The sequence below is a fragment of the Pterocles gutturalis genome, unplaced genomic scaffold, assembly GCF_000699245.1.
Source record: "Pterocles gutturalis isolate BGI_N339 unplaced genomic scaffold, ASM69924v1 scaffold12898, whole genome shotgun sequence".
NCBI classification, from domain to species: Eukaryota; Metazoa; Chordata; class Aves; order Pterocliformes; family Pteroclidae; genus Pterocles; species Pterocles gutturalis.
Window position 1 is genome coordinate 1 of NW_010118177.1, and position 1,123 is coordinate 1,123.

At 61.5% G+C, this 1,123-nt stretch overlaps 1 protein-coding gene across 1 annotated transcript in view; it reads left to right on the forward strand.

Annotated features, from left to right (window-relative positions):
- Window positions 1-76: 76 nt before the first annotated feature.
- LOC104463679 (cAMP-specific 3',5'-cyclic phosphodiesterase 4D-like) overlaps window positions 77-1,123 on the forward strand; it is a gene marked incomplete at both ends in the record, with an annotated part of 1,661 nt that continues 614 nt past the window's right edge. The window contains 5 exon segments of the mRNA XM_010076104.1: window positions 77-175; window positions 253-417; window positions 509-608; window positions 692-846; window positions 948-1,120. Of these exon segments, the coding sequence (XP_010074406.1) occupies window positions 77-175; window positions 253-417; window positions 509-608; window positions 692-846; window positions 948-1,120 (692 nt within the window).

The following is a 1,123-nucleotide window of genomic DNA, read 5'->3' on the forward strand; positions in this document are numbered from 1 at the left end:
ACCGTGGGTCACCCAGACCGGCCATGGGGTCCACAGTGGTGGTGCCGCATGGACATCTGTCCCCTCTGGTCCCCAGGAGCTGGAGGACACCAACAAGTGGGGGCTCAATGTGTTTAAAGTTGCCGAGTACTCGGGCAACCGCCCGTTGACGGTCATCATGTACAGCATCTTCCAGGTGAGCGTCCCAGCAGGATGTCCCCAGCCCTGTCCCCATGCCTGGATGGGGACGAGCCACCTCTCGCCTCCCTGCAGGAGCGTGACCTGATGAAGACATTCCGCATCCCCGTCGACACCTTCATCACCTACATGCTGACGCTGGAGGACCACTACCACGCCGACATGTCCTACCACAACAACATCCACGCCGCCGACGTGGCTCAGTCCACCCACGTCCTCCTCTCCACGCCCGCGCTGGAGGTGAGCCTTGGTCCCCTGAGGCCACCAAGGCCACCACGCGTGTCTGGCTGGGCTGTAACGCATCTGCAATGCCTTTTTCCCCTGCTCCCAGGCTGTCTTCACGGACCTGGAGATCATGGCTGCCATCTTCGCCAGTGCCATCCATGATGTTGACCATCCCGGTGTCTCCAACCAGTTCCTCATCAACACCAGTGAGCTAGGGTGCAGGGATGGAGCTGGGGGGGGTGTGGGGACCCCCAGGAGCCACCCCAGGGTGACCGGTGCTGTCTTGCAGACTCAGAGCTGGCGCTGATGTACAACGACGCCTCGGTGCTGGAGAACCATCACCTGGCCGTGGGCTTCAAGCTTCTCCAGGAGGAGAACTGCGACATCTTCCAAAACCTGAGCAAGAAGCAGAGGCAGTCACTGCGCAAAATGGTCATCGACATGGTACGGGCGGGGGGTCAGACCACCCTGAGGAGGGGGGATTTGGGTTGGGGGGCTTCGTGGGGGTGTCAGACTGAGCCCTGGTCCCACCTCGCCCTGCCCAGGTGCTGGCCACGGACATGTCCAAGCACATGAACCTCTTGGCGGATTTGAAAACCATGGTGGAGACCAAGAAGGTGACCAGCCTTGGGGTGCTCCTGCTGGACAACTACTCCGACCGCATCCAGGTGGGCATGGGGACACAGGTGGGAAATCCTTCCCGGCATTGCCGGCGTAGGTC